Here is a 26,500-nt window from a genome sequence, read left to right as displayed (position 1 = left end):
GCGGGATGCTTCAGATTTTAGAGAGCATTTGATTGAACAGAAAATCTCATGAGAAGCTAAAGTGCAAAGTGATGTCATTAAAATGATGGATATTGCCGGAAGTGAAAGACTGTACGCCTTTAATGCTTTCTAAATGTGAATTTTGCCATTGTTTTTGGAGCACACAAGCTTATAGAAAAAGTCTGCTAAATTAATAAATGTAAATGTAGTTAACAGTAAGGCTACTATACTAAAAGCCTAATCTGTGTATCATTCCTAACATCGCCTTTTGTGTTCCACGGGAGAAAGTAATGCAGGTTTAGAACAATGACATTTTCATTTTTGACTGAACTACATTTAAATTGGACCAAGCATTATTACTACTACCATTACCACTACTAATCTCAAAAGTGTTTGTTCCCGTCGCCATGGGGACTGAGTGGGCGGTGGCATTGAGTTGACGTTCGAGAGCAGGACCCACCAATCAGCTGAAAGAAAAGCTCGCCGACGTCACCGTTAAAGTGAGAGACCGTTTTTTGTCTGGAAGTCAAGAGCTTGTAATATTACAAGAACAGAAACAACTAAAATGTCTCAGATATTATTTGTACTGTCTTGAAGAGCATCAGTGAACTCTCGTGTATCGGTTGGAAGAGTTCAAAGTGGCTTGCGTGGAGGACTCACTTACTGTGGGCTTTCCCTTGAAGGAGCGAGGGGAGAGGAGGATGGTCTCGCTCACTCCGGTGAGTAATGCATGAATGCTCGCAATGCACATTCTTGCTTTGCCGTTCCCACTAATTTACTCGCACAATTCGGGGCTTTCAGACGTTTCACGAATTACATAATTCGGCCGGCGAGTTGTGTTGCGTTTAAATGAATGAAATTACACTGTTCTGCAGTGGTAAATTGCGAGTTCGGTTTTTATTTCTCCAGAACCAGTCCCGCAGATTTAACGTATGTATGCATGTGAATGGGAAGTATTTTTTGTGTCTTCAATAAATCTCAGTCGGGTGTATTCCCTCTCTCTCCTTATTTAGCAAATATAAATATATTACGTTAGTACTTGACATTCATTCCAAGACAAGTGCTCATGTTATGCTTTCGGTTCTAGTACAATATGTTACTTGGTGAAGTTTCGTGATGTAACGTTGCACACTGCAGCCATCAACGCGCACTCAATCACGTGACACGCTGCTCTAGTACGAGAGACTGGGCAGTGTAACGTTTTGTTATTGTAACTCGTGTTTTTTCCTTTATTTATTTATTTATTTATTGTATTATTATTCCTAATTGAATTTGTTTATACATCTAAAACATATTAATAAACGATGTAAATTAGTGTCATAATAAAATTTTTCACCCAGATATGGAGGTTAAACTGATGGTGTTAAAGCTCATTACTCCCGATCTTCCCCATTAAACTCCTTGTTAGATTTGTTCAAAACCACAATCTCAACTGTATTTTTTTTTTAACTGAATGGCTACTAGTTAAGATAATGATAATTGATGAGTTACATAAGCTATCAAACCTTGTTTCATTTGTGTTACATTAAGTGTGGGTGGTTACTTTTGAAGGTTACAATCTCCCATAATTACTGAACTATTAAACTCTTCCATCATTGCTTAATTCTCACTCCCAGTCCCATCCCATATTTATCCTGACTGGCTTTTCTTGACCTTTGTCATGTAGGTATACCCGTTTTACTTGTGTTATTACTGAGGTAGCCTATTAAGCCCAGTTAAACAAGACATCAAAAACTCAAAGATGTAACTTTAGCCTACCTGTTGTATCTAATTTAAGTATCAAGATAAAGATGTAGCATTTTTAATTTAATATAACTATAGAAATACAAGATTTCAAAAAAAAATGAAATCTATGAATAAACAAAATATTTCAACTATTTTATATAAAATCTTGTTTACTTATTTTTATATGGATATAACCATTTAATTATATACTTACTATAAAAAATGTGAAAAATATTTAAAGAAATAATTCTTTAAAATTATTTATTATGTTTATAAAAATGCATTTTAACTACATGTAATCATTAGAATAATATTGTAAAACCAGTCTTGCCCATAAAAAGTCTTAATGCGATTCCTTTGAGTACAAATTGGAATGCAGGAGTGTTGAATGACCCACGGAGGTCATAGGCAATCGCTATATTTACCAGCTCAGTAATATGATCTCTAGCATTCTGGATCACTGTACTCATGCGATCCGTCCCTGGTCCTCTCACTCTGGGACTACAGCCTTTAAAGCAACACACTGTCCATGGAAAATGCTGCCGGTGAGCCTCTTCTCCAATATACTTGCTCTTTTCTTTAACTTTAAGCTGTTTTAACTGGTATCCAATGCTTGAGGTCTGTGGAAGAGAGCGCATGACATTCTCAAGTCATCATTCATTATGATCTCGATCGTTAGCCATAACCAGAGTTTGGATTGTAATGGAAATCTGGCCTTTTAAACGGATGCCTGGAAATTCTGAATGTTAGTTAACTTAACTTAGATGCTCTCATAAGTGGTTTATTTACCTTAGTACCTTAGGAAAGACTTTAAATTTATTGTGTCCCATATTCTTTATAAAGGCCTATTTCATTCATATTTGTCTTGTGCTCTTTTATTAATATGTTTAAATAGTTTGTTGTAATTTTTTGTCTCTTTAGGTTTGAGCAGTGAATAATGGAATAATGAACAGCCACCTCTGTTTTTCCGTCCGCTAGAACCGAGAACGGCTCTACTTACAGTAGGTACCCCTGAACCTAACACCCACCTGCTAGTGGAGCGCACTCTGCACACATGATACCGAAAGAGAGCCGTGGCACTTAAAAACAACATTCAGGGTTGCAGTTTGTCTCTGGTGATTTTTTAGAATGTGTTAATCCAATCCAAGTTATTGGGTTCATTCTTTGAAATTGAAAAACACCAAAGCTGTTTTGTATGTCTACACTCTTGATGTACACGTTAATCCCCATGTCATCTCCTTTTCATTGACAGAGGCACTAATGTCAGTCTGTTCCAAAATCTGTGTTCCACGTTCTTAATTCAGGTTGTTTACGTTTACTGTAAATGATTCGAAAACCTAAAATGATTTGTTTAAATTTGTAGTCTAATCTTTCCAGAATGAATAAGCTTTAAAAACCCATGCTGGGCCTGTACACATTTGATTTGCGTGAAGGTCCTGTGTTTTATGACTGGATAGATAGAGATATTAAATGTAGATTTTGAGTTTGAGTATTGTTGAGAGGCGAGTCTTGCCAGATTGCGTTTTGGTCAAGCGGTGGGGGTGGGTCGGGGCGATGAGGGCTGAGGCGTCAGTTTGGTCACTGAGCTCTTATCTGCTCACATTTCAGGGTAAATATAGCTGTACCCAAGACTTTGCCTCAAGTCTCTTTATCATATTGTTTATGTTGCTAACAAAAGCACGAGTTTCTAAATTACTGAAGTATGAATGATATTGTGTCACAATTAATAGAAATAAAAACACAATGATCTTTTTTATTTTTTTACTCTGAAGTAGAAACTGGCTTTCGTTGCTTTCCAAATGTGGAAGAGCTAAAAGTAGGTAATCTGACGTGTTTAATGTGAATGTTAAGGAGCAGTGGTGTTGTGCATGTAATGACAGCACATCTATCAGCGTGAATGCAAGTGTGGATGTCTGTCAGGCATCACAGGCTGAAAATTCCCCACCTGTCACATGTTCCCAGTCAGAGACACTCCCAAAGCTTAGACACTGACCACTGACTAAACCCCCAATTTCAGAATGGACTTGACTTCCTTCATGATGATCCAGTGGTCTATGGGAAATGTATGTTTTGTAATAAATCTGTGCCATTATAGAGTTCTTTTTTATTCATCGTATCAGCTGGTTTTTGATATTAAGTTCTCCATGCTAATAATTTCCCCTATTTTTTAAATTTTTACATCTTCGCTGTCTAATCTAAGGCTTAAAATTACACTAAAAATGTAATAACACTGTTAATATAATCTCTAAATGAATACTTAGCTATTTTTCATACAGTATATTGTTATGTTGTGATGTCCAAATTTAAAACAATTTCAAATAATTGATTTTAGCTTTTGAAGGCACATCTACAACAACAACAAAAAAATATTCTACTAAACAGATTGTATAATTCTGTTAAGAATATTTATTTATTATGAAAGTTTCTTTATTTTGTAATTAATTTTTCATTTCAAATATTTATGATGACGGGCAACAGAGCCTGCTTCTATGAATTAGCTAAACACATAAGCTGAAGCGTATTTATATTTATTGAGTGACAAAATATTGTCAGTGAGATTTTTTTCTAAAAAATTAATACTTTCATGTATCAATGATGCATTAAACTGGTCAAAAGTGGCAGTAATAAATACTTCTATTCAGGAAGATGTTTTTATTTCAAATAAAAGTTATTTGGAACTTTCTATTTTGTTTTTTTGTAATGATCTTAACACTAAAGGTCTTCAACTATCTCTTTTTAGACTCTTTTTTTGTGGTATTACAGCAATTTGAATATAAAGGAGGTTCCTCTAAATCAATTTTTAGGGTTCTTGTGGCTATTAGTGTAGGCAAAGAAAGAGAACACAATGTGAAAGCAGCGGAAAACTGTCTTAAGTTCCCGTCTGGTAAAAGCATGTTAGCGTCGGTATGCCATGTGTTTTGGACTGCTTCCAGTGTGCTGCCTACCCCAGATCTACATGTTGAATTATTGATGCATCTGTGAACGCTGTACTCAGAGAGAGAGAGAGAGAGAGAGAGAGAGAGAGAGAAAGAGAGAGAGTGTTTAGAGAGACATATTAAAGAAATAAGAGCCAACTCTCTGAACCCAACACGGATCAACAACACCAGATACTTTTATTTATTCAGACGCTGCACTGCCTTGTGAACAAGAGCCCGTCTCTCCACAAGAACAAACTGTGCCACCTTAAAGGGATATTTCACCCTAGAACAAAAATTCGGTTATCATTTACTCACCCTATTGTTGTTCCAAGCTTTCTGTCTTCTGTTAAACACTAGAGAATATATTTTGAAGAATGTCTGTAACGTCCATAGTACTTTAGTATTATGGGAGTCAATGGAGCTCATTAACTACTTTCTACCCTTCAAAAGAAAGAAATTCATACAGGTTTGGATCAACTTGAGGGTGAGTAAATTATGACAGAATTTTCATTTTTGGGAGAACTGTCCCTTTAACACACATGGCCTGGCTCTGGGAGCTCTCGTTTTATTCAAACAGTGGGGTCTTCAGTGCTCCACTCGGGCTGTAGCACCAAACCAGGCCTCTATGAAAACAATGGGACTCATTTTGTTCCGCAGCTTCATTCAGAGTCCTGTGCTAGCAGCGAAGCCCCATAGGTTGTGTAATACGTACCCCTCGCAGTGTGTGCTGTGTTTAGACAAGAGTCACATGCTGCTATTCATCGAATATGTTTTCAGGATCCAGAACACAAGAGACCTCAGGGAATGACACAGTCATTCAAAATTCATAACAGGTCGTGTTTATATTCTACCATTTTTTACTAAAATTGCCCAACTGAAGAGGGACGGTCTTCTCTTCAGGCTGAAGTACACACGTAATGAAATTGCCACAGAAAGTGAGTTCAAAGGGATTTCGAAGAATCTTGAAACTTGTTGTAAACGCTAAAATGATTAATGTCTCGTCAGTCAGCGTAGATGTCAGATGGTGCCACTTTGACAAGTGTATAACAAGTGTATTTTAATTTCACATAGAATACATATAAAAATAACTTTTATTTATAGATAGTAGCAGATTTGAATGCACAATATAGATAGAGTATCTGTGCCATTTTTGGTCGATTATAGACCATTTTGGTCCAGAAGTACTTCCTGTTTCAGTTTTTTAACACTACATAAAAGCTGGGATAAAATACTACCAACAGAACATATAAAACTGAATCAAAAAGTTAAACAAACATCTTTAAGATGTTTTCTTTACATGTGAAATAAAGAAAACATTTACAAACTGAAACAGGAAGTGTTTCTGGACCAGTGTTGTTTACATCTTGCAAAATGGTCTATAGAGTTATTTTATATATATATATATATATATATATATATATATATATATATATATATATATATATATATCGGCTGGTATTGGATATTAAATTGTGCATGCTAATAATTTCCCCTATTTTTACATTAAGATTTTCTTTGTCTAATCTAAGGCTCAAAATTAATAATAATTTAATAATACTGTTAATATAATCTCTAAACGAATACTTATTTTTCATACAGTATATTGTAATGTTGTGATGTCCAAATTCAAAACAATGTAAAATAAATGATTTTAGCTTTTAGTGTATTTACGTGTTTATTAGATGAAGGCAGATCTGAATGTGAGCTTGCAAGTAATTTATGAAAGAGGAAGTGTTTAGGCAAACTAAATGATTGGAGAAGTCCAGCATACATCACCAGAGAGAAGTCTGTCATTTCACCACAAGATCGAGTTATGATTAAATTATGATATTTTGATTAAATATTACAAGGTCAAAAAAAAGAAGACATATGCATGGCTGAATTGTTCACAATAAGATATCGAGTATTTAGAAGATCGATAGGGTGAACTTTTTAATTCAAGCTGAATTTAACATGAAAATAATGATGGGTTTATCTGTATTGGCCAGAGTTTTGCTGAAAAAGACACATTTTCTTATTCCACTTATTCACAGATTCCATGCGTCCTGAAATCGCTTCACCTCCGGCTGAGCTCCCAGCATGTCTCGTGTCTCCTCTACGGCGAAGCGCTATGCCGGCTCTTCTTATACCAATCACTACAGCTCATATGGCTCCTCCTTGACCCCGTCTCTGAGCTCCTACGAGAGGGACAAGCTGCCCTACAAGAGCTCCTCCTCAGGCTACTCCTCCAGCTACCTGAGCTCGAGCGCCAGCCGCTCCCGCAACTACAGCACATCGTCCGAGCCGGACCGGGGTCGGCCTATCCCTCGCACAGATTTGCTGGCCGGCCGGCGCAGTGAGAGCCTGAGCCGCACGCCGGCAAAGGGCTATGGCTCAGGCCTCAATGGGGGCTCAGGATACAGCAGCTACAGCTACTCTCCGGCCTCCACCAGCTACCTCTCCACCTCACCCGTGTCCTCCAGCATCTCGCTCAGTCGCAGGAAGTCGGTGAGTCAGAGCGATTTGACGCACGATCTGTCAGCTCTGAGCCTCAGCGAGACCTCCAGCGGCAGTGGCCTGAAGCAGTCCTACCAGAGCCGAGGCACTGACGCGTCTGACTCCTACAGCAGCGCTCGCTCCAGCTATGGCCTCTCGCGGAGCTCCACGCAGGATGCTCTTGGCAGCAGCGGCCTGAAGAGCAGCAGCTATCGCAGCTATCGCTCCACGTCACCAGTCAGAGAGGTAAGAGCATGTTACAAAATTCTTGCTAAAAACGTTTTGTGTTTTTATGTTTCCATAACATGCTAATGTTAGGCTTGTGTTTAGTGTTACACAAGAGCCATTTCTCTCAGAGAGTTTGTGCTGAAAGGCTTCAAAACTAAGGAATGTGAAGCACTCAGCTGTGTTTCAAGTGTCTCTTGTCATATAAGTGAAAAATCTCAGGAAGCTGCAGATAAAATGATTGATGTGGTCACATATATTTGCTTACTACTAGTATTTAGTGTGTTTACTGTGATTTGGTGAAAGGAATGTGAAGGCCAAGTATGGAACCCTTTACTTGGAATTTGTCCTCTGCATGTAACCTATCCAAATTATTGCACACACACTTGGAGTGGCGAGTAGTGAACGCGCACACTGCAAAGCACACACCCGAGGCATTTCCTGCTGGTATTGAATTTGAGACCCGAACCCGCAACTTTCGGGTTTGCCAGTCTGAATAACCATTGGGCCACACACATTACAGGGCATGTTATTCTGAACATAACCTATGCTGCTGAATTTATTCAACCCTGCTGGATTAATAGATCTTCTAAAGATGAATTGAGTTGTCTGCTTACATTATACCATGCTAATAAGGCGCTTTGGAATACACTCTTGGGCTATTCTTTTAAATGAATTGCTGTTTATGTCATTCATTTAGCTACTTCTTAACTAGTATTAATCTCTAGACTATAGGCCTACATTAGTTTACAATGAGAGTTTCGAACTAATCAGCTCAACAAGTGCAAGTCTGAATGCTTTTGTCAACTCGATTTAATTTCTGCACTAATGCTTCAGATATCCTGGCCATTTTATGCCTTGTTACTCCAGGCTATTGTAGACTAATGCAAGAATTGGAGGATATGCTCTATGATACTTCCAGTGCTTCCCTAAAGCGTTCAAGACAGCCAGACTATCGCCAAGCTGACCATTATTTATTACTGTTGTAAAGGAGGAAAATATTTGGTTTTTGCTATTTTTGATGGGTAGGATATAGGATGAAAAGGCTTTAGATTTAAGTGGTGCATTCTCAGTGTTGCCACAAGAGGTGCTATAAGGCCATTAGTGTAAACTGTCTTCTTTTATGCTCTGTGTTATTTTAGATCTTGCAAAATACTGCATTTTAACAGTTGGCTCAGGAATTAATTGTACGTTCACCCTGGTATATAAACCTATCTGTCTGTGTTAGGACATAACACCTTTAGACTTTTTAAACTCTTTTTAACCTTCTTGATAAAAATAAAAATTTTAACCACACTTATTGTGGTTAGATGAATTTGAACATTTTAATTTCAATCCTAGTTCCTGTTTGCTACTTCAGTACAAATTCAAGACTCTACAGTAATTCAATTTTTTAATATACTATAAAAAATAAAAAGACATTCTTCATTCAATTGTAAATAATGCACGACCCCGAACTACTGAGTTGGTTAAAGTTTGTAAAATTTGTATTGTTTATTTAGGTTTATTATTATTGTAATGCATCCGATGTAGTGACACTGACATCTGAATGTAATTGTGTCAGCCTTGAGTACTAAAGTTTGTAACCACCACAGTAATGCAAGAACACACTATAGGCTTACAGGATTGTCTGTGTTTTTTATTCAAAGTATTTTTACTGGCCAAATCAGTTTTATCGGTGTCAGGAAGAACACAAGCTGCAGCGGGGTTACGATTGGCCCTGTTTCCGTGTGTCATTAATCTTATCTTCTTCTGGTCTCCCAGCCGATGGTTGGTTAGTGTTACCGAGAGTCTTTGCATGGCTGGGCCAGCATTAACACAGTTTTCCCCACCACAATCTGACTCCTTTCATTCAGTGTTTTTATTAATGATGCCAGTTCTTCACAAACAGAGACACTTTTTACTTTTTAAACCCAGTAGTAAACAATTCCTGTCACGTTTTCTACTAGGCTACTTATTCATTGTGCCAAGATGTTTTATATAACAGGTCTGTTAGTACAGTATGTAGGCTGATCCACACCATTAAGTAACCAATTTTTTTTAAGCGTACTGTGTCCTGAAAACTTTTCACATCTGGATTGAGGTTTACTCACTGCAGAGTTGAATTTCACTTACTCTGTTTTAATCACCACATGTCCTCTTTTATCACGACATGAGAGCATCCGAAATTTGTGCTGCTGTTTTATAACGGGCCACCTGCTATTTTTAAGGGTCTTCACTCATTTCAGTAGTTTGTATTAAATTAAACTTTTGTGGTGCCCATGATGCACATCAAGTATTTGGGCTGAAAGCCAAGATGTAAATCTGGCACTCATTCAAAGTGTCCAATGGGCTCTATGCACGGCGTTATTTCCGGTGAAGGATTAAGGATGCTCTAACTTCCGCCGATCATAGAGTCCAATGCAATACCGAGAATTTATATTGAATTTTATACTCCATGGTTATACTAATGAAACGTTAGTCACAAAAACAGATAAAACAGACACCCCTCGTTGTGTTTATGCTTCTTTTTAAAATTATATTAAATAAACATAACTATATATAAAATTACATCTAAACGTATGTACGTTTCGTTTCAAAGACAGGAGGACAGTAAATATTGAAGACTCTGCCATAATCCCGTTTTCTCCGGTTTTCCTCCGCTTTAATCTACACAACCGGAAATGGACGAGCATCCTTACGTCAAATGCGGAACTTATGCGTGCATATAGCCCATTACACATTTCAAGAAATGGTTTGCCTTTACCTTTTCACCCTTGTGGTGTTCTGTAGCGTATTGAGGAAATGTTGTCTTTGCTGTTTGTTGTGTAAACACTTAGTCATAAGACTGGAAGGGACAGAGTGATCCTTCTCTCTCTCTCTCTCTCTCTCTCTCTCTGAAATGGCACTTCAGTAGCAAATCACCTTACTTCCTGTTTCTATATAAACAGATTTAACATGCTCAGCATTCTGTGGTTTTTTTTACTAGTAAACCTGCTTCTGTGAAATATGGCATGATTAAGACAGATAAAGATTTTTGCATCATAAAAAATTGATTCACTAAACAACATAGCAACTGCTTGAGTTTGTCCAAGAGGGACAAATAGTGTGGCCTTCAAAGGTGACATTGTTCTTATTTAGGTAACTTTCATGCTACATTACATACAGTTAAAATGTTTTTGGCATATCTAGAACTGGGCTGCAGCTGATGACATTTGACCGACCATCTCAGAAGAGCATAATGGCCTCAGTCTGGTGTTCTCTCTGGGGTTTTAGTGTGTTCCATGCCCTGTTCCAATTTCTCTACCACTTCTACTACAGGCAAAGTTTAATGCTTCTCTTTAATACTTTAGTGAGGGTGACTGCTGAGCTCAGTTCAGCAAGGAGCCAAGCCCAAAAGATTAGACATATTGTCCCACTTTTTGTTGCTTTCGCCATTGTTGGTATTTGTTCTGTTTTAAATCTGATTATGTGTCCACAGATTGAGAATGTAGTTAACCAGTCTTTTTTCCCCCTGTCTCTTATCATGTAGCTGTGCATAACGTTGTATGCATATTTACAGCAATTTGTTTTTAGTTTGCATGTCTTACTGGTAAAGTTAAATATAGTTTAAAGTGAAAGTTAATGGCTAATCTGTGGAGGTTCATCTCATACAAAGTAATGACAGCCTGAGCCATACATTAAAGGAATAGTTCTCCCAAAAATGAAGATTCTGTCAGTTTACTCACCCTCGATTTGTTCCAAACCTGTATTTCTTTTCTCTGTTGAACACAAAAGAAGATATTTTGAAGAATGCTGGTAACCAATTGTTTTTCCTTCCATATGGAAGTCAACGAGGTCAATCAACTGTTTGGTTACCCATGTTTATCAAAATATCTTCTTTTCTGTTCAGTAAAAGAAAGAAATTTATACAGGTTTGGATCAACTTGAGGGTGAGTTTTGACTATTTTAATGTTTGTGTGAACTATTCTTCAATTTGACTAACTTTAATGTTTGTTACAAAAACAAATTGAAAACCTTGATGAAACGTATATGTTTATAAGCTATGTAAAAAGAATATACATTTTTTTGAGGTCATGTTAGCTTTAATTTAAAGGGGGTGATTCAGAGCCCCACCACACAAAACTGCGCACTCTGCCTGAGGTGCAATATAGGAGTGTCGAAACTGATTTCAGAGCCGTTTTAGAGCTGTGAACGGTTGTTTGAAAGAGGTCCTTTTAAAATGAGTAATACGTATTTGACGGACACATGATTGTAAATCTAATCTCCGTCAAGTGTGCAGCCGCTGCCTGCCCTCGATGACGTCGGATTCGCGCATCAAGCTCGTGAGCTGAGCTCGTGTGGGCGGGACTGACTGGTGGTGTTAGTGAAAAGAGATGGACCCGCGCGTTGGCTCCAGCTTGCAATCTGACAACTTCAACTCGAACTCGTCTACTTTGATATATGAAGGAATTGTTCTTTGCATTTGGGAACAACTTTCTCTATTATTTTTTTTATAGTGAAAAGCGCGATGTGTTTTATTCGTCCCAATTGCTGCCTCGCTCCGCTGTAGAGGTCGTTTCCTGATCAAGTTTCTTACCTGAAGGACTTACTCTTGATTGGAAAAGGACACTGGAATATTTGATGCTAGAAAGGCCATAGTGGCGATTTCTTAAAATCGGTGTTTATAAACCACAGAAGGATTTTATTGATTATGTCCAGGATGCGACATTCATATACAGTTACAGTACCAGAAGAGCCTCCCGCGACTGCGTTCCCACTTCTAAAACAGGACATGCGGAGGAAAAACTCTACTATGTCCGGCTCCATGCTGGTCTCTACATTCGTTGGGCTTCTGATTAATCATGCCAAGGTATGAATACACGCTTCTTATGCGTCTTACGGCAAGCAGTTTTAACATTTATTCCTTTAAACTCACTAGTATCTATTTTTGTGCTACTAGCATTTATGTCTAGGCCTATTTATTATTTTCACTGCTACTTAATAGCATATTTTTGTCACTGAATACTCTAACTTTCTTACTAACATGTATTGCAGTTGTTACTTACAGTGGTACCTATTCCATGTTGACTAGGGTCTATTCATTAGGTACTAGTGCTTATTTTAGTTGCAGGTATTTAACTTAACTTATCACTTAATTGGTATTTGTAAAACGGAAACAGACCATTTGAAAACATATTAGTCATAAGTGAATTGTTGGTATCTGAACCACAGGTAGTAGTTGTATGTTGTATAGTGAACAAATACTAGTCATTACTGGAGTAAGTACTGGTGTCTAACTAGTCAAAAAGTAGTAGTTATGAGATTACTAGCAATACACGTATGCATTAGTTACATATAAAATGATGCTAGTTAATTTCAAGGGATAAATGTTCAAGCATGAATGGAGCTTATTGAGGCCCATTGAATAAGCCTTAAACTAGTTCATGGTGTGATGTCATTACTACTGCACTTACCACCATCAGTAAGCTCTAAGAAGTCATTGTAAGGGATCAGTTTTGTGACAGGTCACTGCTTATATAATGGTAAATTAATCTTTCTTGGAAAATTGATAAATAAGTCTTTCTTATTGATCAATTAGCTTCAATTAGTTTCAATTAGCTGAGTGTAACAGTGCACACCAGTATTTCTTTGAAGTGAAGTAATGGCACAACGCAAATCAGCGGCAGCCTGCATGCATCTGATGTACAGTTTGACGCATGAGGCAGTTCAGAATGGTCGTTCATTGTTACGTAATGAGCAGAAATCCCATTAGAGCTCACTCCTTTATCCGACAGCGCTTTCAGTCCCACCCCATGCCACCGAGGTCAGTACCGGCCTGGCGTACCGGCTTTGCTGCTGAGCCTCCATTATCTGCCGCGCGATTAATTTCAGCCTCACGGAATGCGCTTTAATTTTTATCTGGACACTTATATATTAAAGGACCCATATATTTAGTGCCTAGAAGTTACATAATAATAGAGCATATTTTAAATAAATGTTTTCTTTTCTCCTATACCTGCAGTGATTGGACTGACTATTTGTAAAGCCTTATTAAACAGGCATAATAAAACATTTTTTCATGATTCTTTCCATGCATCTTTTGTGAGTCACTTTCCTTGGTCGGTCACCCATTTTTGACCTGGCAGTGTGACATGCATTATGTGATTGTGAAGGACATGATGGACTACCAGTGGTGTCTTTATCTTATTTATAACAAGATTGTCTAGATGGAATGTTTTGTACCAGTATAACACCTAGACACACCCTCAGGACATGGGACAGAACCCAGTGCTCTCATTCATATTACACACTTGTTAAAGTCCTGCAGATTCTGTCCTCTGCTGGGGTGAACAAATGATGGCAAAGGAGCATAAAAATGCTCAGGAAATTCAGGTCTTTGAACATTTGTCAGAGTTAATAGAAAAAAGTGTTTCAAGGAAAACCTCAGCCCACACACAGCTGGGAGATATGTGGAATTCTAAGGCTGGTGGTGTAGGCCAGGAGAGGAGACAAAGTTGACATAAAACAGAGACAGTATAAACTTTAAACAGTACCTGGCGGGTTCATCTTTAAACCAGCTACCAGAGCACTTCAACTAATATTTATGTGGGTCAATCTATGCTGAAGACTCAAGGCCGTCAGTCTGGAGGTTTTATCTGGGCTTTTGCTCCACATTTTCCTTTCACAGTGAGCTGTTATAAAAGCAGGATTAGTCTTCCCTCACCTCTTTAATGGGGAGTACGGTGAACAGAACACAGTGACCCACTTCCACATTCTCCGGCCACCAGAAAAATAGGGGGAAAATGTGTTATAGAGGAGGATTTGACATCTAAAATCACTTTGTATCAACAACATAGAAGGCAGAAACCCATATTGAGTAATTATATCATGTTCTAATGCTTCATTATATGTTGAAATAATGAAACGGTGTAACTAATGCATTGAAGTTCCTTACCCAAAGTTTACAGCTTTGCCTTGCTAGAACAATTTCAATAGGGACTTGACTCTCATATCATTTGGGCTGGTGTTCAGCTTCTTTTAACAGGTTCGTCCAGGGTTTTTGAGGCACTTTTCACACTCCGACAAAGTGTTGTAAACTTATTAGTATGACTCACTATATTAAGAAACAACCCCAAGCTTTTTGGCAACAACAGCAGCAGCATCATCTCATTTAACACAGCTTCACAGTGAATCCCAATACCTAAAACAGACCTCCTTTGTATGTACAAATGTTCTCTTGACATCCAACAGGACATTTGACGTCTCAGTTTTAATGTAGTATCAGGTTGAATGTTGATATTTGGATTGCCATTATTTTTTTTCATGTGGACTTATGGTTGTAAAACTCCTGTGAAAAGATGTGACCATCAGAGATGGCTGGGATGAGTGTTGCCGTGACGATGACAAGTCAGCCAATGAGTGGACAATCCATGTGAAAGGATGCTATTTTTGGCAGTGCTGATATTACTCAGCAGAGTAGGACAGACTGGGCTGGTGAGCCTATTTCTGTGAAATATGTTCAACAAAAATTTTCCATGGAAGCATGGATTTAGATAATACCCATTTAATGAGTTTGTTAAACATTACTGGTGTGATATTTAAGTGTTTGTTCCACAAAAAAATTTGACTGCTGTGCCCTCAGTGGCCAGGACAAATGTGGTCAGTGTGAACATCCAGCACCGAGTAAGTTCGTCACAGTTCCAGCACAGGGCGGATCATGTCTCCCCTCCAGTGCTTTGGCACACAGAAAACAACATAGTGTCAAATTACTTGCTAGTCTGCTTCAGCACTCTTGCACCTCTACCAAAACACAGATTATATGGAAACATGGATCTCCATTTGCTGGAACATTTGAGAAACTTGACTTAAGTTGCAGACATATTCAACGTTGCTTGGGAATTTGCTACGTTGACCACATTTTTTTTTTTTTTTTTTTTTTTTTGAAAGTGAGTTTGGTGCTTAGTGCATCACTTCGCTAGTGACAAAATACCTGCAAAATTTAGATTAATTTGACTGCACTTAAAGGGATAGTCCACTTTTTTGGAAATAGGCTAATTTTACAACTCCCTCAGAGTTAAACAGTTGAGTTTTACCATTTTCTAATCCATTCAGCCGATTTTCTGATATTTAGAAGAATATCAGTAACCAGACAGTTTCTGGTCTCATTGACTACCATAGTATATATTTTTTCCTACAATGGTAGTTAATGAGACCAGAAACTGTCTGGTTTCTGATATTCTTCTAAATAACAGAAAATCGACTGAATGGTTTTGAAAATGGTAAAACTCAACTGTTTATGTTTCAGTGCATACTTGAAATGTGTAACTGCTGACATCTAGCCTTTAACCTGTGCTAATGTTCCACCTCCTCTCTGTTTTTCAGAACTCAAAGAGTGCCCAGGGTCTTGTGGGGCTTCGTAATCTGGGAAATACTGTAAGTGTTTTCCCATGTTCTCATTTAGACTTATTTTTTTTGTCATATAGTACATATAGGCTGCATAAAACACATCAAACATGCTAGAAATCTGTGAAATCTGGTTGACAGAACTAAGTGGCAACAAGAAGCAGAAATGTTTTCATATCGCTTTCACATTCCTCTGTCTATTTCCATTTGGCGAGATTATTTTTAATGATGTCTCTTCGCTCTTGCGCTCTCTTAACTTGCTTTTGCCAAGCAACAGTATGTGTACAGTCCAAAAATAAACCCCTACACATTGCAGTCAAGTCTGCTGCTTCTATGAAACTCTAGACTTATGTCACTTGTTTTGTAGCTATTTTTGCTTTTTCTGATTTCTGCTCAGTGAACATGTTGTAAATATTTTAAATATGTAATGAATTGTCAAGAAACTAACTTTATAGAAAAAAATTGTATCATGTCTAATGTCTATTTAATGCTTAATTTGTGGTCAATGTCAATGTGGTTTGATGTCAATGTCATGCAAGTCATTCAATCAATTATCAGCCTAATAGAAAAAAATTGTATCATGTCTAATGTCTATTTAATGCTTAATTTGTGGTCAATGTCAATGTGGTTTGATGTCAATGTCATGCAAGTCATTCAATCAATTATCAGCCTAATATATTGTTTTCCTCCTTTGTCTCTTTCTTTCCGTCGCTAGTGTTTTATGAACTCCATCCTCCAGTGTCTTAGCAACACACAAAGCCTGCGAGACTATTGTCTTCACAACTCCCACCGTCGAGACCTCAACAACAACAGCCGCACAAACACTGCTCTCATGGAAGGTGAGTGTGCATCGGCACAACGCGGTTCCTGCTGGTCTTGCTTTTTTTTTTCTTGTAAACCGCAAACCTTACTGAAAGCCTCTCTTTGTCCTGACTACAGAGTTTGCCAAGCTGATCCAAACAATGTGGACTTCTTCAAGCAGTGAAGCCGTCAGCCCCTCTGAATTCAAAACACAGATTCAGAGATTCGCCCCCAGATTTGTAGGCTACAAGTAAGCCTGATCTTACATGTGTCTTTTTCTGCTCAAAGTGGGAGCACACGGTGGTTTTACACAGACAAGCACCACTCACATTTATTTCTTTTTTTAATCCAGAAAATGTAAAATACTATAGTAGTTATCTGCTTATTTAATGTTATTCATTCTGTTAGAATTTTAATATTGAACATTTTTCAGCTTTCTGTCCATAACACGAATATATTTGCCTGATTATCAGTAATGTAATGTCTTATCAATGTCAAGTTCAGTTTCTTTATGTTTATCAGTAGCTGGCTGTGGTTTTGTAAAGTATTGAGATGTTTATGTAATCTTTCCAGTCAACAGGACGCTCAGGAGTTTCTACGTTTCCTGCTAGACGGCCTGCACAACGAAGTGAACAGAGTCACGGTCCGGCCGCGGGGAAACATAGAAGACTTCGATCACTTGTCGTAAGTGTACTCTCTCTATGAGTGTGGGTAGTGTTGTGATCACAATTTTGTCATTTATGTCTTGTTATTTTTCTTCAGTGATGAGGAAAAAGGGAAAAAGATGTGGGCTAAGTACTTAGAGAGAGAAGACAGCAAGATTGTAGGTAAGTGTACACTGTATGAATTGTGTACTGTAATAGTATAATTGTGTGTATATACATATACAGTATATAGTTTTAGTTAACAAAAACAACACTGCACTACGCACAGATCATAGAGCTTTGGGTTATCTATGTGCTCTCTAATTCTGCCGTGTCTCTGTGTGTCCTCAGATTTGTTCGTTGGCCAGCTGAAGAGCTCTTTGACCTGCAGTGAATGTGGCTATTGTTCCACTGTGTTCGATCCCTTCTGGGATCTTTCCTTGCCTATCTCCAAGGTCAGTTCATTGAAGTGTACATGCACATTCAGACTTTAAAATGCACACTTTGAAAACTTGGAGAAATGAGTGGGTGTTAATGCAGTTCCTCTGCCTAGAAGGGCTATGGAGAGGTGAGCCTAATGGACTGCATGAGGCTCTTTACTAAAGAAGATGTGCTGGACGGGGACGAGAAGCCGGTAATTTATTACCTTCATTCCTATCGTTTTAATAATGTGGAAATAGATATATACCGAAGCATCTAATCGTTCTATCTTTTCATCTAGACATGTTACAGGTGCAAAGCCAGGAGACGATGCACAAAGAAATTTACAGTTCAGAAGTTTCCTAAAATATTAGTTCTTCGTATCCTTTTTCTAGTGCAATCTGATCTTAATGTGGTGTCACTGGGGTGCGTTTGTTGACAGTAAGCACAGATAAGATCGGGACGCTCTGTGTGTGTTCAGGGAATGCGCTGATTGAAGCGTTCTGTGAAAGGTCTCTCTGAGATCAGCAGTGTGCCGAGTCTCTTCTCCTTAACCGCTGCACTTGTTCAGATCTGAAGCGCTTCTCAGAAGCCCGCATCAGAACCAGCAAACTGTCTACTTTTGTCAACTTCCCCATGAAAGACCTGGACCTCAGGGAGTTCGCCTCTGACAGAAGCAGTGAGTGAAGACACTTTAATCTTAGAGGGAATGTGCTGCGTAGGGTTGGGTATCGAGAATCGAGTATCGATTGGAACCGAGACTAACTTTTCGTTTTTCCCGGAATCGTTTAAAAGTTAAAATTTCGATTCCTAGTTTCGATATTCACAGTCCGCCGAGCGGAAGAAGAAACAGCTGAACAACACCAACGAAGAAGCGTCTACCGGAAGTGTTGGCATAACCACGCGAGTCGAACATGAGTACCTTATGTTGGCGATCCAAAGTGTGGCTTCACTTTTCTAAAAATAACGAAATCTCGGCAAAATGCAAAATTTGTGACAAAAAGGAGTATTTTTACAGAAGGAGTATTTCCTTCAGAAAGGATTATTTCTTTCAGAAAGGCCGTTGGTTAGCAAGGTTAGCTAAACTTTCTCTTAAAAGAATCGGAATCGAGAATCGTTAGGAACCGGAATCGAAACAAGGAATCGCAATTGGAATCAGAATCGTTCAAATTCAAACGATACCCAACCCTAGTGCTGCGGCAATGAAAATTCACCCTATCTGTTTTCTAAATGCGTGTTATAGATCATATTGTGAACAACTAATCTATGCATATGTTTCATAAAAAAAAAAAGGATCTTGACATTTGTGAGTTAAAATACCATAACTGGATCTTCCAGTGAAGTGACTGACTCTCTGATGATGTATGCTGGAAAACTGCCATTATTTATGGGTCATTTAAGAGACTGTTTTAAACTAAAACGCACATTTTTATGTGTTTTGGCCGTTCATTTACACGACAGCTGTGTTTTCGGGACCTGAAAATGCAAACTTTTGAAAATGTCTCCTTGTAAACTACAAACACATGAATTAGTGAAAACTGTGACGTATTACTTGTTCAGTCTATAGGCGCGTAGTTTTACAACTAAAGCTCGCTTAAACCCAGCCCTTTCCTACATTCATATCCACCTCCATCCAATCAACAATCTTTTCTGATAATCTGTTTTACATGGATGTCACGATACAAAAGAAAAGATCTGTAAATCTGTTGCCTCTTCAGTTCCATAATGTGATATATCCTGTTTATACATAATGAATTATACGTTATGAATAGCAATAAAATAAAACAAACATATATTGCGGGAATATAACTTTTAGAACCATTATTGGTTTACAATGTCTCAAATTCAGTTAGATAAAATGTAAAGTCTTAAATATCTTAAATGGTATAACAGACGTTTTAAATATTATTTGTTTTTTTAATTTTCTAAAATTTGGGGATGAAAAAGCAATAATCACGATATGGCTTTATGTGATTATTAAACAAAAATAAGGTTGTTTTATGTTCTATAGGCTCATGGTTTCAGAGCAGTTCACAGTCGATGAATACCGCACATTTATGCCAAGTGATTTCATTTGATACTGTGATTCATCAACACTACTGTTGATTAATTTTGACAATGTTTACCTTATGGTATTTCACGGCCCTCGTCTTTTTGAATGAGCCGCTGGTACTGTAGGTGTATTGTTGGCTTGTTTATAGTTACTGCAGTATTTATATTTTTCTCTAGATATTATTGGTATTTTGGTTCACAATAAACTGTACCTGACATTTAATTGCACCCTGACTGTCTATTCCTCTTTCTGTTTCAGGTAGTGCAGTGTATAACTTGTATGCAGTGTCCAATCACTCAGGCACGACTATGGGAGGCCACTACACAGCGTACTGTTGCAATCCTGAAAACGGGGAATGGTACACGTATAACGACTCCAGGTACTTTCTTTACCTTCACCTCCTGCTCTTTCTTATCCGGTTGCATAACCGTGTACTGTAGAGTACCAGGTAGATTTCCCAAAGGTATATAACACGCGTTAGCTTTCAGAGAAATGATCCTCGTGGTTATAGCATGTCAGCAGAGTTCCATTCCACCTTCTAGCTTCCATTATTTCACTGTATCCCATCCTCCTCCCTCACTCCTGCTCCTTCACCTCCCTCCCACACACTCTTTCTTAAAAAGTGACGAATCTCAAAACATAATAGAATGAGGATTTCAAGATGTACAAATAAACGCTCCTCAAAAGCCTGAGGTATCATATTTGATACTCACATTTTAACATGATAAAAAAAAGATGTTAATCCAGTAAACCGAAGTCTTCAGTCCAGCAAGTTTTGAATTATTGCTAATAAGTGAAGATTTCACAGCAAAAAGGACACGTGTAACAATCTGAAGGACATGTTTAGATTATACGATAGTTTTGAGGCCATCGAAATGTGCTTTTCAAATATGATACAGTAGGTTTTATATGGTTAAATATTTGATTTTAAATCTCAGATCTTGCTTGTCAACTAAATAAGAGTGTCAATTCCTTCTTCCAGAGTCACGCCAATGTCAACCAGCCAAGTTCGCAGTAGCGATGCCTATGTGTTGTTTTACGAGCGAGCTGGACTCTGAGGACGGACTGTGGACAGAGAAGCCCCTTGGGCTGAAGACACTACACATTTGCTGCTTCCTCTGGCCCATAATGCAGAATGAACATCGCTTTCTGCTGGCCATCGGGAGAAGCACACACAATGCCCTCTCACACTCCACCACTGTGTTAAAGAGGTCATCACGCCTCTGTGTGTTTGTGTGCGAGTGTCCGGGCGGCTCGTCATCAGGCAATAACCCAAGTGGCTCCGACTCAGATGTCTCTCTATGCACTGCAACCAAACTCTCATCCCGATCGCCTTCCTCTTGATTAAGAACGCCTCAATACAAAAAACTTTGTTTCACTTGATATTTGTTTTGAAATTTTCTTCATGCTTTTTTAAGTATTTGTCCACCCTGTCAACCTGGGAGATAAACCGGATTGAGGCGCCCTCTAGTGGGCTGCCGAGGAGTTACAGAAGTGCGCTGTCCAGGCCTGTTACAGTACGTATTGTTCTTTCCATCACCTCTTCCGTTCACCTCCGCCACCCATCATCTTTTCTGTGTATGCTTTGTTCTCTCCTCCACTCTGTCTTTCTTCTCAACTTCCTGAAGGAGTCACGGGAGTTTGTTGTGAAAGTCTGTGGTGGTGAGAGAACGGCGTGTGCCGTGACTTTTATTCAGTGTGGCTGCTACTGAAATCTTTGAAATGCTGTGAATGGAAATGAGGACGGGAGGAGAAATGATGCTGACAGTATATGGATCCTTGATCTCATGCCATTTGAACAACATCGAAAGAATGTTTTGCAAAAGAAAATCTGTATATTTTTATAAATGATGCAAATAGAGAATGTACTATAAACAGTGGTGCTGAAAATGACCCATTACTGTTGTCAGTTAATTTAACAGAGGTAAGAGAACAGCATCTATTTATGTTTTCAGGTCAGGAAATAATGTGATGCGAGTCACACTGTGGCAGTCAAAGTATAAATATACATATATATGTATGAATAAATTTTAGAAGAATGAACTGTTACAATCCTCTCATGAGTTTGTGTTTTGTCTTTGCCTTTCGGTTCTTATGAATGAAAAGGTTTTATTTAATTCTATGAAATATTATTATGTGAACTGTTTTATTTGACATTTTATAACCCTGTTACTAAGATTTGGGACATACATTTTAAAACCTTGGATTATATATGTACATTTATACACACACACAGAAAAGAAAAAAGAAGAGACTGTCTGGAAAATTAGCAGTTTTTTAGGATTTACAATTTATATGTAGTATGTGTTAATTAACATTTTTGTTTTATTCTATAAACTAGTGACAACATTTCATCCAAATTTCAAGTAAAAATGTTGCAAATTTTGTCCTAAATTATGCTGTTTCTCAGTAAGAGTAAGATAGTTTGAGAGCAAATGTTGGTTTGTATTTACTATTAAACCTAATTATCAATATTTGTTTCTGGCAATAATTTGTTTTGATGGTTGCAAAAAAAAAGGTCAAAGTTTCAATATATTTAAAAACCACTGTTTAAATAATATTTATAGGATATTATTCATTAACATTTTGAAATACCTTTTAATATTTTTTCCATTTCTATTCGTTTTTGGTTGTTTATATTTCTTAGTTTTATTTTATTTCATTTTTATGTATTTTTGTTCTCCATTTAATATTGATAGTTTATTTTAGCTTTATTTCAATTAACAAAAAATATTTATAGTTAATAAAAACAACACTGCTAAAAATGAAATGATAACTTTACTTGTCTTCCCTCAATGCTATAAAATCCAAGTAACCACTTTCAAAGTGTATATTTTATGCAATGTTCCACTTTTAGGTGAATAAATCATGAGGTAACAGTTGCACACTAAATATGGGACACAGGCAGCTAGTTATAGTTTTTAGAATAGATTAGGGGGGGGGGGGGTGATTGCGATTTCACTTTTTTCATTTTAAATAGTGTGTAATGTTGCTGTTGGTGCATGAATCTGCAAAGTTGCAGCGCTGAAAGTTTAGTGTAAGCAGAGATATCGTCTTTTAAAAATCAGGAAGTATATTGCCTACAAAAACGACTCGATTGGGACTACAGTTGGGTTTTAGACGTCACTAACCCAAACATTTGCATCAACCCTCCCTCCGAATATGCAAAAAAGGGCATGCGCATATTTCTGCGTCTAATCGAGTGTGTTGTGTTCACCCAGCTGTCAGGTCTTCTGTGTTCCCAAGGACGCTGTACTTCGTCAACAATGGATACTATTTATGTTTGATTATGTTCCTGAAAATGACGATCGTAATTTAGCTCTCTGTGCTGCGCATTTACGGAAGACAGCTTCCAGAATCTCCACGAATTTAACGCCGGATTCAGCAAGAAACTGTTACTAAAACATGAAGCAGTTCCAGCTTTAAAACAAGAAGCAGCAGTTGTTGGGCCACAACCTGTAAGTAGGCTTAATCATTTTAAATGTATTTGCATATAATTCCAGACGTAGCCTTGTTTTATTTTTTTCAAATGCCAGCGTTGGCTTTATAGCCACTAGGCTACTAGTTATGCTATTTTGTGTCTACGACAAACGCGTACAAACATTATGGACCTGAATTTTGTAAGTACTAATTTTGTAAAAGTATTTTTCATGTATATATGTTTTATGACGTTATTTGATCAAGAACGTAAACTAATGCCGACGCTGTTTGAGTATTCATGGATTTCATGTGACGTCACACAGTGGCGCGGCCGCCATTTGTAGGACCGAATCGCGATAGCTAACGTGCCGTCTATCTGCAGTGCTGTAAGCTGTGACAACAGCAAATCACAAAGAAATGATAAACTAAAATTTAATAACATTCCCAAAAACCCTGAACGTCGTAAGAAATGGATTTCTGCTATCAAGAGGGATAAATGGACACCTACAGAACACTCCAGACACTGCAGTGAGCACTTTATTTCAGGTAAGGAATGTAAGCTAATCGTTTGCAACATGGTTTGCAAACGTGAACTGTTGTAACATTAGCACCTCTTCCTTACCAATCAGCCTTTGCAGATAAATTCAATTAGGTAATGTGTAACTGGCTTACATTTTCTAACAAAATAACTTGATCGTCATCTGTGTCTATCAACGTTATGTTAACGTTAATTTATCCACTTTTAGACTAACTAATTCGGTAAAACTTTACTAAGGCTTTAGTAAATAGATATTCCATCACATATAAAGCATTAATAGTCATTAATAGTTATAAAAAAGCAATTTATAAATACAGCTTTAAATGCTTTATTCTTGATTACTTTATTAATGATCAATTTATCATTTCTAAATGAAATATTGCATTATTTATAAACCAGTTATTTAAGAGTTTTCAATGGAGTTGTCTAAGATTACTTAAAGTATTTAAATTCACATTCATACATCTTATATCGAGACAAACAGTAATACTTAGTTTGTTCATAAAATCTACCTGAATTTACTCCATTTACTTAAACTTTGTGATCTTATGAATCACTGAATACTCTTAAATAACTGGTTTGTAATGTAAATAATGCTATACTTTATTTAGAAATGATAAATTGATCATTAACAAAAATGAAAGTACTATTATTAAACACATTATAGCCTAGATATGTTTATAAATCAAGTAAAAAGCATTTATAGCTGTATTTATAAACTATTTATTGTCTATTAATGTTTAAAAAATGATGTATTAACTGTTTACTCATGCTTAACTAATGATTAGCATGCAGTTATTATAAAAGTGTAATCACTAATTCTGAGTTGGCAATGTTAATTGGTGTCTCATTATACCACTGCAGGCAAGAAAAGTGATAATCCTCTGAACCCCGATTATGTGCCAAATCTGTTTGCCTACCTGTCACTTGAGCAACGACAAAGAAAAACCAATTGCTACAAGAAATTTGAGCAAACACAAGCTGTCAAGAGGAAGAGAAGTTGTACCAGTGATGTGTCAATGTTACCCCATGGTAAATATACTGGCAATGAGATGGACCACAGTGACAGCTTTCCTGAGAGCGGGCAGATTGGGGAACACAGCTACTGTAAAGACCCTATCCATACTGAGAGCAGTGTAGCATGCTCCGATGAAGCCTGTCGAGAAACTGTGAAGAAACTGACAGAAGAGTGTACCAGACTGAGGGCAGAGGTCTATCAACTTAGGGACAGGGTAAGCAAGTTATCTTTCCAGCAGGAGGTGTTCAAAGACAATGATGAGATGGTCCAGGACTTTACTGGACTTCCATCCTATTCCAAGATGATGGTAGTCTTCACCTTCTTGTCAGGATTCCTAAAGGGGGGACCTGGGCTGACTCCCTTTGTGTAACATTTGCCCATCTGTTGTGCCCTCAGAATAGAGACTACGTAACATTGTGTTCCCAGTGTAACACATAACTATATGAACTGATGTTTGTTTTGATACAAGTCTGTTTTATATTTGCAATAAAAAAAGGTGACAGTAAAATTCTGTTCTCATTCTGTTTATTGTTAATCATTCGTAATAATCAAATCATTCATAAAAAATCCCATATACATTATAAACCACATGGGTAATTAGGTTGTAGATTCAAACTGCATTTCTACTGTGCAAATATTTATTCCTACCAGAAACCCTGTGCCCAGCTCACAAATAGTAACTTAACCGAATGTTATTGAAAAAGGCATTTTAAACTACTGATTGTAAACTAACACTTAATGAAGATATGAACTACATTAAAGGAATAGTTCACTTTAAAATGAAAATTCTGTCATCATTCTCACTCTCAAGTTGTTTCAAACCTGCATGCATTTCTTTCTACAGGAGAACACAAAGGAAGATATTTTGAAGAATGTCAGTAACCAAACTGGAACCATTGACTTCCATGGTAATTTTTTTTCCTACTATGGAAGTCAATGGTTCCAGTTTACTGTTTGTTTAATGACATTCTTCAAAATATCTGAGAACTGTCCCATCTTCCTGTACTGTTATCCAGTGGTATGTTGGTGTTAAACTGAGGCTTTGTGAACGCTTCACCTGAAAATGTAAATAAAAGTAAAATTAGCAAATTACAGATTAGCTTGATAAAACATTTTTTACAATTGGAACACGTATAACGTCATTCTAGACAGCTATCTATATTTACATTAGTAACCTTAGTTATACATATGGCTGAATGTGCTGTGCTCAATGTTTCTGCCTTAAATTAATAGACAGTGATTTGTCTACATTTCTGAAATTCATAACTTTGACACTCTAAAATGTAATGTACATATGCATTTTCTGTAAAGATGTTTTAAAATATTGTGAGTGCTAAAAATAAATGAGCTTATCGGACATGGCGGGGGGCGGGTCTTTGCGAACGGTCAATTTATATCAACAATACTTTTATGTTCAGCAAGTAAAAGAGTGCCACTTACCCTTCCTGTTATCAAGAACATTTTCTTCATCTCCAGATGATAGATTCCGGGATCATTAACCCATCCTGAGGTGAAGTAGCGGTAGGCTTCAGTGCTTTTAAATGCCTTCCGGTGAATGGATAGGGATTGTGGACGAGGTAGTAAATGTCAGCGAACGTCAAATTCAGCAGTTTGTTTGAAAGTAAACACGGATCTAAACCTTAAGTATCAATTTTATTTAAATACCGTTGAAATACCTTTTCATCTGTAATGAGGTGTGCTGTTCGTGTCAGTCAGTGTGCGACATCTTTCCGATCAGGAGAAGCTACGCAAAGGTCCTAAAGATGGCGGCCGCAACAAAAAAGTCACGTGACTGAAACCCATGAACAGTGGTGGAATGTAACGAAGTACAAATACTTCGTTACTTTACTTAAGTACATTTTTCACGTATCTTTACTTTACTTAAGTACAATAAATAGT

General features: G+C 37.5%; 2 protein-coding genes across 5 annotated transcripts; both read left to right on the top strand.

Annotated features, from left to right (window-relative positions):
* The first annotated feature begins 424 nt into the window (after positions 1-424).
* usp2a (ubiquitin specific peptidase 2a) lies at positions 425-21,674 on the top strand. 4 transcript variants are annotated; one of them, XM_089121281.1, is made up of 14 exons: positions 425-719; positions 2,647-2,726; positions 6,677-7,364; positions 15,687-15,737; positions 16,423-16,546; positions 16,647-16,758; positions 17,082-17,192; positions 17,271-17,335; positions 17,504-17,607; positions 17,709-17,786; positions 17,874-17,952; positions 18,144-18,251; positions 19,884-20,004; positions 20,608-21,674. In XM_089121281.1, the coding sequence occupies exons 3-14, from the start codon at positions 6,723-6,725 to the stop codon at positions 20,681-20,683; spliced, it is 1,671 nt and encodes a 556-aa protein (XP_088977407.1). In that variant the 5' UTR covers positions 425-719; positions 2,647-2,726; positions 6,677-6,722; the 3' UTR covers positions 20,684-21,674. The 4 variants fall into 4 exon arrangements, with proteins under 4 accessions (XP_088977407.1, XP_039526983.1, XP_088977405.1 ...); XM_039671049.2 differs by having other exon boundaries at positions 17,706-17,786; XM_089121279.1 differs by having other exon boundaries at positions 481-719; positions 2,647-2,730; positions 17,706-17,786.
* Positions 20,754-25,501, top strand: LOC148973359 (uncharacterized). Its single transcript, XM_089120804.1, has 3 exons — positions 20,754-20,918; positions 23,390-23,591; positions 24,448-25,501. Exons 1-3 carry the CDS (start codon positions 20,754-20,756, stop codon positions 24,969-24,971), a joined length of 891 nt encoding a protein of 296 aa, XP_088976930.1. The 3' UTR covers positions 24,972-25,501.
* Positions 25,502-26,500: the final 999 nt, after the last annotated feature.

This window comes from Pimephales promelas, chromosome 16 (assembly GCF_988280905.1).
Source record: "Pimephales promelas chromosome 16, fPimPro1.hap1.1, whole genome shotgun sequence".
Lineage (NCBI taxonomy): Eukaryota > Metazoa > Chordata > Actinopteri > Cypriniformes > Leuciscidae > Pimephales > Pimephales promelas.
The sequence above is the reverse complement of the archived record's forward strand: the minus strand, read 5'-3'. Positions and strand labels throughout refer to the sequence as shown.

Coding starts and splice junctions, on each gene's coding strand:
- usp2a (XM_039671049.2), top strand. CDS start 6,723: ATGTCTCGTGTCTCCTCTACGGCGAAGCGCTATGCCGGCTCTTCTTAT. Junction 17,787..17,873: donor TGGACGGGGACGAGAAGCCG/GTAATTTATTAC, acceptor CTTTTCATCTAG/ACATGTTACAGGTGCAAAGC. Junction 17,953..18,143: donor TCCTAAAATATTAGTTCTTC/GTATCCTTTTTC, acceptor GCACTTGTTCAG/ATCTGAAGCGCTTCTCAGAA.
- LOC148973359 (XM_089120804.1), top strand. CDS start 20,754: ATGCAGAATGAACATCGCTTTCTGCTGGCCATCGGGAGAAGCACACAC. Junction 20,919..23,389: donor CAAGTGGCTCCGACTCAGAT/GTCTCTCTATGC, acceptor CGCCATTTGTAG/GACCGAATCGCGATAGCTAA. Junction 23,592..24,447: donor CAGTGAGCACTTTATTTCAG/GTAAGGAATGTA, acceptor ATACCACTGCAG/GCAAGAAAAGTGATAATCCT.